The sequence below is a fragment of the Sorex araneus genome, chromosome 3 (assembly GCF_027595985.1).
Source record: "Sorex araneus isolate mSorAra2 chromosome 3, mSorAra2.pri, whole genome shotgun sequence".
Classification (NCBI taxonomy): domain Eukaryota; kingdom Metazoa; phylum Chordata; class Mammalia; order Eulipotyphla; family Soricidae; genus Sorex; species Sorex araneus.
The window spans coordinates 88,202,943-88,215,160 of record NC_073304.1 but is presented as its reverse complement, the minus strand read 5'-3'; the positions used below and the strand labels follow the sequence as shown (position 1 = coordinate 88,215,160).

At 36.3% G+C, this 12,218-nt stretch overlaps 1 protein-coding gene across 1 annotated transcript in view; it reads left to right on the top strand.

The window, feature by feature from the left end:
* Positions 1-12,218, top strand: part of UBR1 (ubiquitin protein ligase E3 component n-recognin 1) — a 154,263-nt gene that overhangs the window by 43,158 nt on the left and 98,887 nt on the right. The window contains exons 5-12 of the mRNA XM_004609603.2: positions 1,441-1,571; positions 2,974-3,112; positions 4,020-4,082; positions 4,408-4,531; positions 5,016-5,123; positions 6,166-6,254; positions 10,576-10,674; positions 11,856-12,013. Coding sequence (XP_004609660.1) covers positions 1,441-1,571; positions 2,974-3,112; positions 4,020-4,082; positions 4,408-4,531; positions 5,016-5,123; positions 6,166-6,254; positions 10,576-10,674; positions 11,856-12,013 — 911 coding nt within the window. The remainder of the gene's footprint in view (positions 1-1,440; positions 1,572-2,973; positions 3,113-4,019; positions 4,083-4,407; positions 4,532-5,015; positions 5,124-6,165; positions 6,255-10,575; positions 10,675-11,855; positions 12,014-12,218) is intronic.

Sequence of the window (12,218 nt, the reverse complement as noted above, 5' to 3'; positions counted from 1 at the left end):
ATATTCACATGCAAAAGAATTAATTTGGACTCCTACCTCATACCATACAAAGAAAAATACCTTACATGGTTTAGAGACCTGAATTTAAGATCTAAAACTATAAGACTTTTAGGAATGTAACTGTTGGATCATATGAAAACTATGACTAAGTGTGTGTGCATATGTGCATCCTTGTGTGGTTTTGTGTGTGTGTGTGTATGAGAGAGAGAGAGAGAGAGAGAGAGAGAGAGAGAGAGAGAGAGAGAGAGAGATGAAACCAAGGGTTTCACATTTGTGAGGTATGCATTCTGTCACTAAACTACATTCCTGTCTGGTTTATAGTTCATCTTTAGAGTAACTGTCAAGAAAATTTTACGAGTTGGTTTTCCTGTTTTTAGAGTTCTGCCAGTAATAATATAAGGGCTTATATTTCTCTACATCCTGGCCAGTAGTACTTATTACCTCCTTTTTTGATGGTAGTTACCCTAGCTGATGTAAGGAGATTTTGATTTGCCATTGTGATTTTTGATTTGCGTTTTTTGTTTGCTTTTGATATAGAGGATCTAAATGCACTTTTTAGCTGATTTGTTTGAATAGCCTTTTATTCAGGAGGTGGTAGGTATAATGAAAAGAACATTGCTTTTTGTGACAATTCAATAGACCCAAATTTTAGTCTGCTTTTTATAGGCTTTTAACTGTGAATGGCTTTCTTATTTTTTCAGTATCATTAATTCTCTGCCTTTCTTACAGAGTGATTATGTGAAATAAATTCAATTGAAATAAATTTTGAATAAAGTGTACCTCTATAGGGAATAATCAGTTGTTCTCTACTATCATCATAATTTGACTGCTTATGAAGGCAATGGCCTTTTATATCTTTCCCTTTTTGGGGGGGAAGGGGGTAGTACCCAGGACTAACTCCTGGCAGTGTTCATCATCAAACCTGTATCAGTAACTTGATAGGCAAGTGCCTTAATCTCTGTAATATCTCTCTGACCAAAAACAAAGTTTGTAAAGAAGAATATCACTAACAGAAAGACTCTGGGGCCTAGAGAGATAGCATTGTAAGTAAGACATTTACCTTAGTGTAGCCGACCCAAGTTTGATCCTCAATACCTCAGAATGGTCCCATGAGCTCAGTCTGAGTCGGAGTCTGAGCACAGAGTCAGGAGTGAGTAAGCCCTGAGCACAAGCTGGGCCCCAAACCTTTTCACCCTCCCCCTCAAAAAAGAGGGATTCCAGAATTTTACCTATTTTCCTTTTTGTCTGTAGTGTCAGCTTTGCCACACAAAGATAATTTAATATGATATGAATAGCAACCTTCTTGACTACAACTTGAATTTATTTTTGGATATGTATAATATAATTAATTTATTAAAATAATTATAAGTTAATAAGGTTATTTCTTCCTCATCCATATATTTGTAAACATTGTTGGTAATATGCTTTCTATTCTTACAGAATTTACGTTGTCCATTGAATGAAGCAGTAATTGCACAAGCTAGGAAAATATTTCCTTCAGTGATAAAATACATTGTAGAAATGACAATCTGGGAAGAGGAAAAAGAACTACCTCCTGAACTCCAGATAAGGTGGGAAAACTTCAAAAGGGAGAAGTTTTAGCAGTGGCTATTTATCCTTCAAAATAAGTTTGTGTTACTATTATTTATTATTATGATTAAAACTTTGCAGAGAATTATCTCTCAGGAATACTTCTAAATGTTCATTTATATGAAATGCCTATACCCAGAGGTGCTCAGGGCTTACCTTCAGCTCTGTGTTCAGGGATCACTCCTGGTAGGGCTTGGGAGACTCTGTGGTGTGCTACGGAATAAACCTGGGTTGCCTGTATGCAAGTCAAGTACCTAACCACTGTACTATAGCTATAGCCCTCAAAGCATGTCCATTGATGCCAATATCCTTGCTCCTGTAGCTTTCAACCTCTCCTTTTCCCCCATTCTCGGTAACTTCAGTTCTGTAGTTGGTCTAAGGATATTTTATGTGAGCATTTTCTTTGCTTGCTTTGTTTTTTAATATGTCACGTATAAGTGAGATCACCTGATTTTTGCCTTTCTCCTTCAGACTGACTTAGCATAACTTCCTCCAGTTCCATTATGTTGTAGCAAATGGAAAAATTTAAATTTTTCTAATGACATTCTTAGAGTAGTGTTCCATTCTATATGTAGACCGAATCTTTATTAGTTACTCACCTCCCACAGAGAACTTGGGTTGTTTCCAGATCTTGGCTATCATAAATAGTACTGCATGGACATATGTGCATATACCTTTTTGAATTCATATCTTAGATAGATAGCTAAGTATAGAATAGCAGGGTCATATGGCAGTTATATTTTTAAGTTTTAGAGGAACTTTCATATGGTTTTCCTTGGGGCATGGATCGATTTACATTCCTGTCATTGAATGAGGTAAATGATGGATCCGCTTTCTCTGTACTCCTGAGGGTACCTGTGTGCCTTTATGATAGAGGCCATTCTCACGGGTATAAAATGTAGGGGACTTTGGAGCCACTCCTGGCTATATTCGTTGCTGGGATGTTCTGCTGTTGATGCTGTGCTGCAGACCGTGGCTGTGTTAGACACTACCAGTTTAATCCACACTTGGTCATAATGGGCAGGCCATGGTATACCAGGAATTGATCTTGGGCTTCAAGCATGCTGGTTTGCACTCTAGATCTTTGAGCAATCTCTTTGGCTCCCAAGAGCTTCCAAAAGCCACTAAATTAAGAGTAATAATTTACTTCTGAAAGTAGTAAGAAAAACTGGGAAGAAAAATGAAAATATTTAACATCGATCAGTTTTTTGAAAAAAATCCGTCGCAGAAATGTACTAATTTCCTTTATCTGTATTACTACCATTCTTTTCTGTATATAGGAAACTTACCTGGAGCTGTTTCAGTACAGATATTTAGTTTGTCCTACATATTCTTTATTTGCTGCCCTATCTGAATATGTATCTTCTTTTAAAAATAAAATAGGGAGAAAAATGAAAGATACTATTGTGTCCTTTTCAATGATGAACACCACTCATATGACCATGTCATATACAGTCTACAAAGAGCACTTGACTGTGAGCTCGCAGAGGCCCAGCTACACACCACTGCCATAGACAAAGAGGTTTGTGAGCTCTGTTTGAATTTATGCTGCTATCTTGCATTGTCTTTCTGGAATTCAGGTGGACTCAACTTTTGCCTTAGAGTTGGGTGCAACTCTGCTTTATTTATTCCTTATCTCTTAGGTTAAATTGGTTAAAATTTGATTTTTATTTGTGTGTATCATAGTTTTGGGTAATTATCATGTTCTTTTATTCTAAATAATTGGAAAGTTACTGAACATATTTGGCAAGGAGTATTTGAAGTCAGGTCAATGAATTTGTTTTGTAATTATGAATTAATACATACATTATGAAACATTAATTTCCATCTAAGTTTTAACATCATTAAAAACCAGTTTTAGAATAATACTGATTCCAGGCTCAGATTTTATTAGCACTCAATAAAATATGTTGCTCAGTTGTATAATAGAAATATTAACCTAATCCTTGCTCTTTAGAGTAGTGTATTGTAGTCAAATAGCACAACAACGTTAGGACTTAGTGTAGGAATTCTAAGATGTAGAAGTCAATACAAACTTTTACTATAATTTAACTCAGCAGTAGACCACGATGTGTTGTGGAACACATGTAAATGATTTTAAGTTCATACACGAAAAAACTATTTAAAACATATTATAGGAATTTATGTTTTATTGTCTGATAGAAATTAAGCACACCACAGTAAGTTCAATATTCTTACTAAGCAGAAAATCCAGCATCTTAAAAGTACAGACATTTTCTACTAGTGTTATTAAAATATCTGATTTCATAGAGGTTTTAACACTTATGTTTATTTTTAGATATAATTCATCTTAAAACATTTAGACAGTCAGCCAATGGTTTATAAATAATCAAGAACTTATTAGGTCTTCAGGTTCTAAACTTATTGAAATTGACATTCTGCTACTTAATTCTCATCTCTGTAATTAGGGTCGTCGAGCTGTTAAAGCGGGTGCTTTTGCTGCTTGCCATGAAGCTAAGGAAGATATAAAGGTACTTCTGTAAATTAGAGGCAAAAGAGAATTTTAAATGGAACACATACTGCAAAAACCTAAGTAGAACAATTATTGTTGAAATGATTTTACATCCTAAATAAAGATATTACTGAGACTTTCAGACCCAGAGATTTAGAATTGCAAGTGTTCTTTGCTTTATTTAAGAGTAGACTTCTATTTTAAAAAAATATTAAACTCATGATATTTGTATTTTTAAATATTTTAAATAACTTTAAAAGTATTACACTTAAAAATAATTTTAAAAATGATTTAAAATATTTAAAAGTTTTTAAGTATTTAAAATTATTTTTTTCATTCTGTAGAGTCATTCAGAAAATGTCTCTCAACATCCACTACATGTAGAAGTATTACACTCTGAGGTTATGGCACATCAGAAATTTGCTCTGCGTCTTGGTTCCTGGATGAACAAAATTATGAGCTATTCAAGTAAGCATAGAGCCTGTTTTTCTTTTTTGTAATAAAATACTGTTGTTGGTTTCTTTTTTTTTTTTTGCTTTTTTGGGTCACACCCAGCGATGCACAGGGGTCACTCCTGGCTCATGCACTCAGGAATTACTCCTGGCGGTGCTCGGGGGACCATATGGGATGCTGGGATTCGAACCCGGGTCGGCCGCGTGCAAGGCAAACGCCCTACCCGCTGTGCTATCACTCCAGCCCCTGTTGTTGGTTTCTTAAAGTTGTCACAAAATTTTTAGTTGTCTTAAAAGTACACAATAAGTTTTTCTTTCAAATGGATGAATTTGGATTAATTTTCAGGATTGCATTTCTAAATATTTTATTGACTCGATTCTATGATGTTGACAGAATTGTTCTTGACATCAAGAATGGGAGAATTAAGATTTGTGTGTCCGTATTTTATAGGAAAAATGTTTTGAGAGAGAGAATAAAATTATGTGACTTTTGTTTATAGGTGACTTTAGACAGATCTTTTGCCAAGCGTGCCTTAGAGAAGAACCTGGCTCAGAGAATCCCTGTCTTATAAGCAGGTTAATGCTTTGGGATGCAAAACTTTATAAAGGTAAGTAGATCTTTGCTTAAGCTATGTGCCATGCTGCAAAGGAAGAATATAATCTTAAATGAAGCTGTAATCTCTTGTTTATTGACTCAGTCATCTTGGTTGATAAGATATACTTCTAAGTAAGGTTAACCAAGAAATGCATATTTTTCTGTTTAAAACTCAGGGATATTCCTTCTAGTTTTTGTGCCTTTTCATCTGCATAGGGCCTATAGAGAATATTTATTCATGTTCATAGAGTATCGCTATTATTAAACTGCTAATTTTCACTTTAATTTAAAGTCTAAATTAAAATTATAAGAGTGAGAGGAAGACTACATGGGATAGAGGAAAGAAGATGCAGAATATGAGCCAGTTTTGGTGAAATTGAATAAAAAAAATGAATGGGGGGGAGGAATCATGAAATAAAAGTTAGCAAGGGGACAGAGAGGTTAAGGCAGAGATTAAGCAGCCAACCCTGGTTTGGTCTCTGGCACTGAATATGTTCTTCTGAGCATCACCAGGAGTGATCCCTGACCGTGGAGCCAGGAGTAAGCCCTGAGCACTTCTGGGTGTAGTCCAAGCTTCCTTTCCTTTAGAAACAAACAAATGAAAAAACCAACTAAAAACTAAAATGTCTGGAAAGGTATAGAAAAAGGAAAAAGAACATATGCTTGCATTTTCAATTCTAGCTATTAAAATAATGTAGGGGCCTGGGAAGCTGGGTGTGTTCCCACCTCCAAAATACTAGTTGCTGAAGAAATAGTATAAGGTTTTAAGGCACTTGCCTTGCATGTAGCTGCTGCTGGTAACACCAGTCAATCCCCAGCACACACAAGCACTGCCAGAGGTGATCCCTGAGCACAGAGCCAGAGCCACCAGTAAGCCCTAAGCACCATCAGCTGTGGCCCAAAAGTAAAGAAGAAAAAGTAACCAAAATAGCCTAATATGATAAATGTTACTGATATATGAGACGAGTCTATTACATGTGAAATATTTTTATAATATTCTACCACTTCTTTTTTTTCCTTCCACATCCCCACAAAAAATAATCTATTTTTTGTAGGTGCACGTAAGATCCTTCATGAATTGATCTTCAGCAGTTTTTTTATGGAGATGGATTACAAAAAATTCTTTGCTATGGAATTTGTGAAGGTAATTGTTCTTTATAAGTTGATATCAATAGCTAGAAATAGAAATCCATCTTATAAATAAAAGTAGATATAAAGGGAATTGTTTTGAATTAAGAATTTAATTCATTTTTTAATATATCACTGTATCACTGTCATCGTGTTGCTGCTCATTGATTTGCTCGAGCGGGTACCAGTAACGTCTCCACTGTGAGACTTGTTACTGTTTTTTTGCCATATCGAATATGCCATGGGTAGCTTGCCAGGCTCTGCCGTGTGGGCGAGATACTCTCAGTAGCTTCCTGGGCTCTCCGAGTGGGGTGGAGGAATCGAACCCAATTTAATGAAAATAGTTATGTAAGTGAATAGATGGGATCAGAAATATCTGGCAGAAAAAAATAAGCAAAAAGTTCCTAAGGAAAACTAACTTTAATAATTATGTAAGGCCAGTGTGGTTAGTGAGTTTGAGCAAATAGAGAATGGAGCAAGATATGATATGGGAGGTCTATAGTAGTCAGATTGTGATTGTCCTTATGCATTATTGTAAGAGATTTGTATTTTAATTTAACAAAATTTCTGTGAAGTAAGTTTATTGCTTTAGTTCCTTTGCAGAACAATTAAAAAAAATGGTAGAAAAAATAGACAAAAACCAAAAGCTTTAACCAATCTGGTTATTGGAGTACACAGAATTGGTGGCAGATATTGGAAGGATGTGAAACAGAAAGGAGTATATTTTTAGCTTTCCATTTTGTGGTTTCTGCCTAGGGGCAGATGCATGTAGCACATAGCGTAGCTAACTAAAGAGTGGAAAACTTGACATCTTTTTGTCCTCTGAAAATCAGAAGTGAATGAAGCTAGAGTAATTGTAAAGTTCAGTACTTTGGTAATTAGAGAATTTGGAAGCCTGGATGGCGTGAAGGTTATAACAAATTTCATATCTAAACTGTCCCTTGTGCCATTGAGACCTCAACAGGCTGAGCACATATTTCATATGTGGCCCAGGATTGATCCCACGCACCTAATGTCACTGGGACTGTCCACCAAGTACAGAGCCAGGAGTGGTCCCTAGGCACTGCCAGGTGTGACTGAAGGAAAACCCTTCCCCCTCCCACCAATGAAAACTATACCAATATATCTTACTGATCTCTAAATTACATAGGTCAGAATAAAACATCTCAATTATGGATAAAAGAACTGGGCAGGAGCTCGGGAGAGATTTCAAAGGATAGAATGCATGTTTTCCATTTAGGAGTCTCAAGGGCGGATTGCTGATGTCACGTGGTTCCCCAGCACCTTTATGAGAGTCTCCCAAGCACTATTGCCTGCAACACCCTGCCACCCGAAAATGTACAGAAATTTGAGCTACTTCCCAAAAGATAGACTTTGCAGTGTGGATCCAAATGAAACAATAAGCAGCTTAAAAATAGAATAAAAATAGAATTCAGACTCAAAGTATATAAACTTTGTGGTATATAATCCAAAATTATTCAACAGAAGGAAAGAAAATCAGTATCGGTAAATCCTGTTTTGAACCAAATATTGAATTGAGCAAAATAATATCGAACATCTATTCTAACTTCAGTCTATGATAGAATGGGAATATACTAATTAAAAATAAACATGAAATCTGAACTGAAATAAGATCATTTTAAGAGAACTAAACGTGAGACTTAAAACTGACAAATATGCTATCTGAAATTTAAAATTTTCTAGATTTAACAAAATGAAAATAACCAGAGGGAAAAAAATCAATAAACTTGAAAATTAAGTCCCTATTTTTACTCATCTTTCTCCCACATTTAAAAATTTTTTTGTTATATCTTAAAACTTCTAAGTGGTGTTTCTTTATCTTTAATCAAGTCATTGAAATGTTACTTTGGAGGACTAGTTCAGTGGCAAAAAATTCCTTTAGCTGTTGTTTGTCTGAAAGCTCTTTATTCCTCCTTCAAATCTGAGTGATAACCTAGTAAAGTATTCTTGATTGGAGGACTTTTCCAGTCAGCATTTAGTATGCATCCTGCCATGCCTGAAAAGTTTCTGTTGAGAAGTCTGGTGATGTTCAATTTTGTTTGGAAGGCACATTGGGCGATGCATAGGGGTTACTCCTGGTTCTGCACTTAGGAGTTACTTCGGGGACCTTATGGGATGCCAAGAATCAAATATAGGTCTGCCATATGCAAACAACCTACCCAGTGTACTTACCTTCTGCCCCATATTCTTTTTTTTTTTTTCCTTTTTGGGTCACACCTGGCGATGCACTCATTCCTGGCAGTGCTAAGGGGACCATATGGGATGCTGGGAATCGAACCTGGGTCGGCGGCAAGATGGTCATTATTCAAGGATACCTGTGTACCAAGTTCTAGAGGCCTGTGCAGTGGCCAGCACTCCAGGGTCACCAGTATCAGCAATAAGATTGTCATAGTAGTGCAACCTAAGTGGCAGCTTGGGACCCTGCGCCAGGGTGGGTTTGAGAGGAGGCTGGAATTTGAGTCCTAGCTGGTGGCAGGGTGTGGTTTTTGGTGTTGATACCTCGATATCCCAGGTTAAAGTTCTGAATCTCAGAAGTCTCTTCTTGATTGCTGCTTGTTTGTCTCAGGTAGGACTTTTTTTAAGGGTTTATCTGTCTCTTGTCCACCTAGTTCAACTCCTTTTATCTCTGGTTGTAGAAATTTTTCAGGGTTTTAGGTCAGTTTCTGTGTAGATTAATGTGAGTTTGGTATAGATTTGCTAAAGTCAAAGAAAGAGGTAAACACATTTTCTCCCTATCTATCCACTTAGGCTTCACCCTCTTAACTTTTTCTTTCTTTCTCTCTCTCTTTGTCTCCCTCCCTCTGTCCCTCCCTCCTTCCTTCCCTCCCTCTCTCCCTCCCTCCCTCCTTCCTTCCCTCCCTCCCTCCCTCCCTTCCACATCAAAGGAAATCAGTGTCTTGTGTGGAGTTCAGCGAATAGAAGATACACAAAACAAAAATCAACCAACCAGGCTCCCTCCCTCCCTCCCTCCCTCCCTCCCTCCCTTCCTCCCTTCCTCCCTTCCTTCCTTCCTTCCTTCCTTCCTTCCTTCCTTCCTTCCTTCCTTCCTTCCTTCCTTCCTTCCTTCCTTCCTTCCTTCCTTCCTTCCTCCCTCCCTCCCTTCTTTCCTTCCTTTTCTTTCTTTCTTTCTTTCTTTCTTTCTTTCTTTCTTTCTTTCTTTCTTTCTTTCTTTCTTTCTTTCTTTCTTTCTTTCTTTCTTTCTTTCTTTCTTTCTATACTTTCTTTCTTTCTCTTCTTTCTTTCTTACTGGTGGGTAGTTTAGCAGTGTTCAGGGCTTAATGCTGACTCTGTTAAAGAATCACTCCGCACAGCCACATTGCTCAAGGAACCCCTGTTTGGTGCTGAGAGTCAAACTCAGGTCATCTATGTGCAAGGTGGCCTTAACACCTCTACTGTCTCTCCAGTCCATCAATACATTTTTTTTCTTATAAAAGCAATTATTCTTACTTGGAATTTTATGTACACGATAGTTACCTCATACACTTTAAAGGTAGGAGTTTTAGTACAGTGATTCTCAATCTTTCTCTCACAGTCCCCCCACCCCCACTCCCTTTCTGGCCTTGTTTCTTTCCTGTGGTCCACCCTACCCTGCTGATTGTCTCCCTGATTCTCATGTGTGGCCCCAGTTAATGGAATTTTCATCTGTAGTGCCCTTTGGGTCCCACAGGGGTCTGTATAGCTCCAGATTAACACTGTTACAATGGATAAAATGACTTCATATAGTTCAATGATCAAGCACTGCTTACACATAGTAGATACTTTATAGATGACTATGATTTTGTTCTCCTAATATATTAGCATCAATTTTTAGTTGATATATGCCAAGATGAATAAGATTTACTTATAGTCATTCTTTTCAAAAATGAAAAGTTATTTTTATCCATTCTTAAAACCAGATTTAATCTGATTGTTTTTCTGGGTCTTATCAGCTTTTTCTTAATACTTTATTAATATAGCCCATTTGGATAGCATTCACTAAAGGTTTTCCTTCATTCCATTCATGGAGAAAGGAGTATACTGCTGTATTAAAGTATTTCCTGTTTGCAAAAGGATAACTTACTTTTGTAGTTATTTGTGATTTTTATCTGTGTTTGTGTGTTTTTACATCTGACTTTAGAGACTGAGTAGCTGAATCAGTTTTGGTCTTTTTTTTGTTCTCTTTCTAAGAAAATTTTGTTGACCATATAACTTAATAAATAGAAGTTATGGTACTTGTCGTCTGTCATCTGGTCAAGTTGTCAGCAGCTGTTAAAATTGGAATTTTAGAAGTTTTTGGTGCAATTTACAATTGATTATTTACTTAATGTATCTTTCAGTATTATAAACAGTTGCAAAAAGAATATATCAGTGATGATCATGACAGAAGTATCTCTATAACTGCACTCTCAGTTCAGATGTTCACTGTTCCTACTCTGGTATGTACTATTTCTTTCATGCTTTCTGTTCCCCCGTGTTGCCCCCAAGAATTTTCCTTTGTGTTGACTAAAATTAAAGTGATGCCAGAATCACTCTGCTAGGTTAATTTTATTTGTAAAATGGAATAGTATTTCAGTGTTATCTGCATGCCAGTAATTTACTAGTGGTACTGAAGAAGTCGGAAACCTGTGGAGTTTAGTAATAGTAGCTACCCGTTGCCCAAAGTTCTTTATCCTTGCAGGTGAGATCCAGAGATGTTTCTCAATTCTAGAGTTACTTAGTAACAGTTTAAATACTAAAGCAAGGCAGAAAAACTAGTATAGGAGTTAAGGCACTTATACGCCCCAAAATCAATTTTAAATACCAAAACAGATTTCTTAGAAGTTTTCAGTTATTTTGATAGAGAAAGCAGAAGAGTTGGATAGATTAAAACATACAAAACAGTGTTTGGCTGGAGAGATAGCTTACTCAGCTGAGTTGCATACATCACCTACTGAAGATCTGGGTTTGATCCTTTATATCTCTACTTCCCCTGAGATCTACTGGAAGTAATTTCTGAGCATGAAGCCAGGAGTAGCCTCTGAACAACACAGGGTATGATTCACAAACCCATCCCCTGTTCCACACAAGCATTTGTGTAAAATAGTGCTAAATAGATCCAATGGGTGTGACTTACAAACCCAATCTGTTTGACAGATGCTGTCAAGCATTTGTGTAAAATGGTGCTAAATAGATCTAATAGGAGAGTTAAGAATTTTAATTCCTTTTTGGTTTTCCTGTTTTTTTCTTTCTTCTCAGTGGACACAGGAAAAGATAAGGAAGAAAAATTGGATAGGGAGTGAGAAAGATAGGAGTAAATAGAATGTAATAAAAAATTTAATAAATATATGTTGGTTCTACTTTGCTTATTGTGTGATACAAGATAAATGCTTATGTAGATAATCTGAGAAATGAGCTTGAAGTGTCCAGAAAGATGTTTTCTAATAGGAATTTTTTTTTTGGAAGATGCTTATTAGGAATTGCTGTTCTGCAAAACTGTGAAAGTAACTCATTTTAGTAATGCTCAGTAAACAATCATTAGAAATGACTAACCAATCAAATGAATGAATAATCACATATCCTAATGGTTTATGTGATAATATAATATAACTAAAGATAATACTCTTAAAATTTTCTACAGGCTCGGCATCTTATTGAAGAGCAGAATGTTATCTCCATCATTACTGAAACTCTGCTAGAAGTTTTGCCTGAGTACTTAGACAGAAATAATAAATTCAACTTCCAGGGTTATAGCCAGGACAAATTGGGAAGAGTATATGCAGTAATATGTGATCTAAAGTAAGTTTTTCAAGCCAAAAAGGTGAGGTTGTCTGTCAAATGCAGTATGCTTATTTATTCTATCTTATGAACTTTTGATCCTTTTGTTTCTAGTATTGAACCAAATTTAGAGTCACATGATAACATCATATTTGGATTATTGATTTTAAAAGGAAATAATTACTCCTGGCGCTGCTAAGGGGACCATATGGGATGCTGGGAATCG